Raw genomic sequence first — 2,347 nt, forward strand, 5'->3', positions numbered from 1 at the left:
TCTGGGGGCATTTCTCACATCACTGATGGAGTGTGCTAGAAACAAATATCTCGAAAATGAATAAGATATGACCAGCCCCTCCTCTTAGGGGGCCCAGGGCATAGGCCAGAAGGTGACTAGGGTATCTTCCTTTGCTCCGGAGCCTGGCAGGGCCCACGTGGAAGTGAGGTCTGACCGGAGATTGCTGTCCACTGTTCTCTACGTGCGCTTTGGAACTGTTCAGAAAAAGGCCAGGCTCTGGGTCCTGGGGCTTTTAGATGGTTAACAGAGGGGCAAGAGGGACCTTCTCTGAGGTCAGGACAGAGAAAGAAGCAAAGAGCTGCCAAGAGAAGGGGCTGCCTCCTGGCCTCCATCCTCGCACAATACAGAGAGGAGGCTATGCTTGGTCCCTGGGTCCCTCAGCCTCTCAGCCTCGAGACAGCCCTGGGTCCTCAGTCCCCAACATCCTGGGGTCTGTCTTCACTGTCCTACGAGGATGTCACTTTCATACATCATAGCTGAACTGCCTACGTGCCCTCCCTGTCTGCGTTAATGACACTTCTGTTCTCCCAGGCAGAAACCCTGGAGTGACCATTGTCTCTTGATCTCCTGGGTCAGGCTTTGTGGCTTCTTTTGGCCCCTCGTCTCTCTCACCTGTCTCTTCCTTTCCCACCTCACTGCCTCCTCCTAGTTCCCCTCATCTGCTATGCAGCAGCCTTGGAGTGATTTTCCCTGCACCATACTACTCTTTACCTTGACCGCCAGGTTCATCATACCACTTTTAACATGTCGCTCCCTGCTCAAAAGCCCTTACTTGATTATGGGATAAAATTCGACCTGGACATTTAGTGCTAACTACAGTCCGCTTCCATCTGGCCTTGCTGTTCTCTGCCTCAATGTCCCTGACGTATGCAGAAATCCAGATGGGGCAGCCCCTTCTCAGTCACCACAGCCCTCCACATTAACTGGTCACTTGACCTGCATGCATGTCGTCTACTGTAGCTCGGGTGCACAAGTATGGGAGCCTCCCCTCACTCCCGCCCACGGCTCCTGGTTGGGGTGAGGCGACGCCAGCATTGAAAAGGTTAAGGGAGAGGAACTAGTCTAAGCCTTCCGTTTAAAGATGAAGAAACTAAGGCGAAGGGACGCAAGGTGACTCGCCAGGATCAAGTACACAGCGAATCAGAGCCAGGGCTCAGCCCCTCCAGCTCAGGCACTGCCCCACTCCGCATTTCGCTGGGGCTTGCACCCCTTGGGTGGTCCATAAACCAAGCGAACCGACCAGAGAGACTGGGCGAATGGGTAAAGCTAGAAAAGAAGAGCTGAGAAAGAGGAGGGTGGGGTAGATGTGCGGGCGTCGTCAGCTGCCGCGCGGGCTGTGGCAGGCCTAGCAGAGCCCCCTACCCATCGGCCCGGGCCCGGACTCACTTTGCCGAGAGCGTGTTGATGGAGCCAGTGACAAGCATGAGCCCAGCCAGGAACAGCTGGTACTTGGTCCAGGCCATGGCGGCGGAGGCGGGGAGCACAAAGCTGCAGATACCCACCCCCACCGCGACCTCCGCGATCACTTGAAGCTGCAGCCCCTGACCCGGTCACCTGGGGGTCTCGGGTGCGAGCGCTTCCGGGCCGGGCGTCACATGACCCGCGTCGGCCCCGCCCCGTGCCGTTGCGCTCCGCCTCCCGCGAGGGCGCGGGCGTCCGCAGCTGTGCTCGCGGGGTGGCAGTGCCTGCCCTCTCTAGGGCCCCAGCTGGTCGTGCTGGTCTCCACAGGGTGACAGTGGCATGTCACGGGCCCAGCTTTCCCCATTTGTAAAAGAAACCGATGGGACGATGCAGTGAAAATGCACCGTGGACGTTAGAGCGTTTTATAAACCGTTTATAGAGATTGAACTGAATGATGTCAGAGGCAAACTACAAAGTGGACATGTCCAGCGTGGGAATCTCCTCTCCACACGGTACCCAGGGAATTCTCAGGAGACCTGGGACGTGTCCCTAGGGATCCCAGTCCGCAGGGTTGCTCACATCTTACAGAAAAGTGGTGTAGGAAGCTCCCGGGAGACCATTTTATAGCTAAGGACACTAAACTGAGAGAAGCCTAGTGATTTGCTTATGATCATAATGGTGATTGATGAGGTGGGGGTTTGCACCCAAATTCTTCAGTAGTCCCAAATCCGTGCCTTCAACTCAGCCCGTCCGTCCCCGAAGATCACCCCACTGCTTCTTCGTGGAAAGGATGCTGCTAGGAGGCAATCACAGCAGAAAGACCTAGGTTTGTTTGCAGAGGCTTTCTGGCTTTTACAACCCTACTCCTAGTTCTCAGCCCCCAGGGGTGCACTGTCCTCATCTCCAGGTCTCCTGTCTGCACCCC

General features: G+C 56.3%; 1 protein-coding gene across 2 annotated transcripts in view; it reads right to left on the reverse strand.

Moving 5' to 3' along the window:
* The window catches only part of SLC35F6 (solute carrier family 35 member F6), a 17,773-nt gene extending 16,143 nt beyond the window's left edge, over positions 1-1,630 (reverse strand). The window contains exon 1 of one of the 2 annotated variants that reach the window (XM_011356518.2): positions 1,408-1,630. In XM_011356518.2, the coding sequence (XP_011354820.1) occupies positions 1,408-1,484 (77 nt within the window). In that variant the 5' untranslated portion in view covers positions 1,485-1,630. The remainder of the gene's footprint in view (positions 1-1,407) is intronic. The other variant, XM_011356517.2, reaches the window with a different exon arrangement.
* Between the last annotated feature and the right edge of the window lie 717 nt (positions 1,631-2,347).

Source organism: Pteropus vampyrus, unplaced genomic scaffold (genome assembly GCF_000151845.1).
Source record: "Pteropus vampyrus isolate Shadow unplaced genomic scaffold, Pvam_2.0 Scaffold28, whole genome shotgun sequence".
In the NCBI taxonomy this organism is placed as follows: domain Eukaryota; kingdom Metazoa; phylum Chordata; class Mammalia; order Chiroptera; family Pteropodidae; genus Pteropus; species Pteropus vampyrus.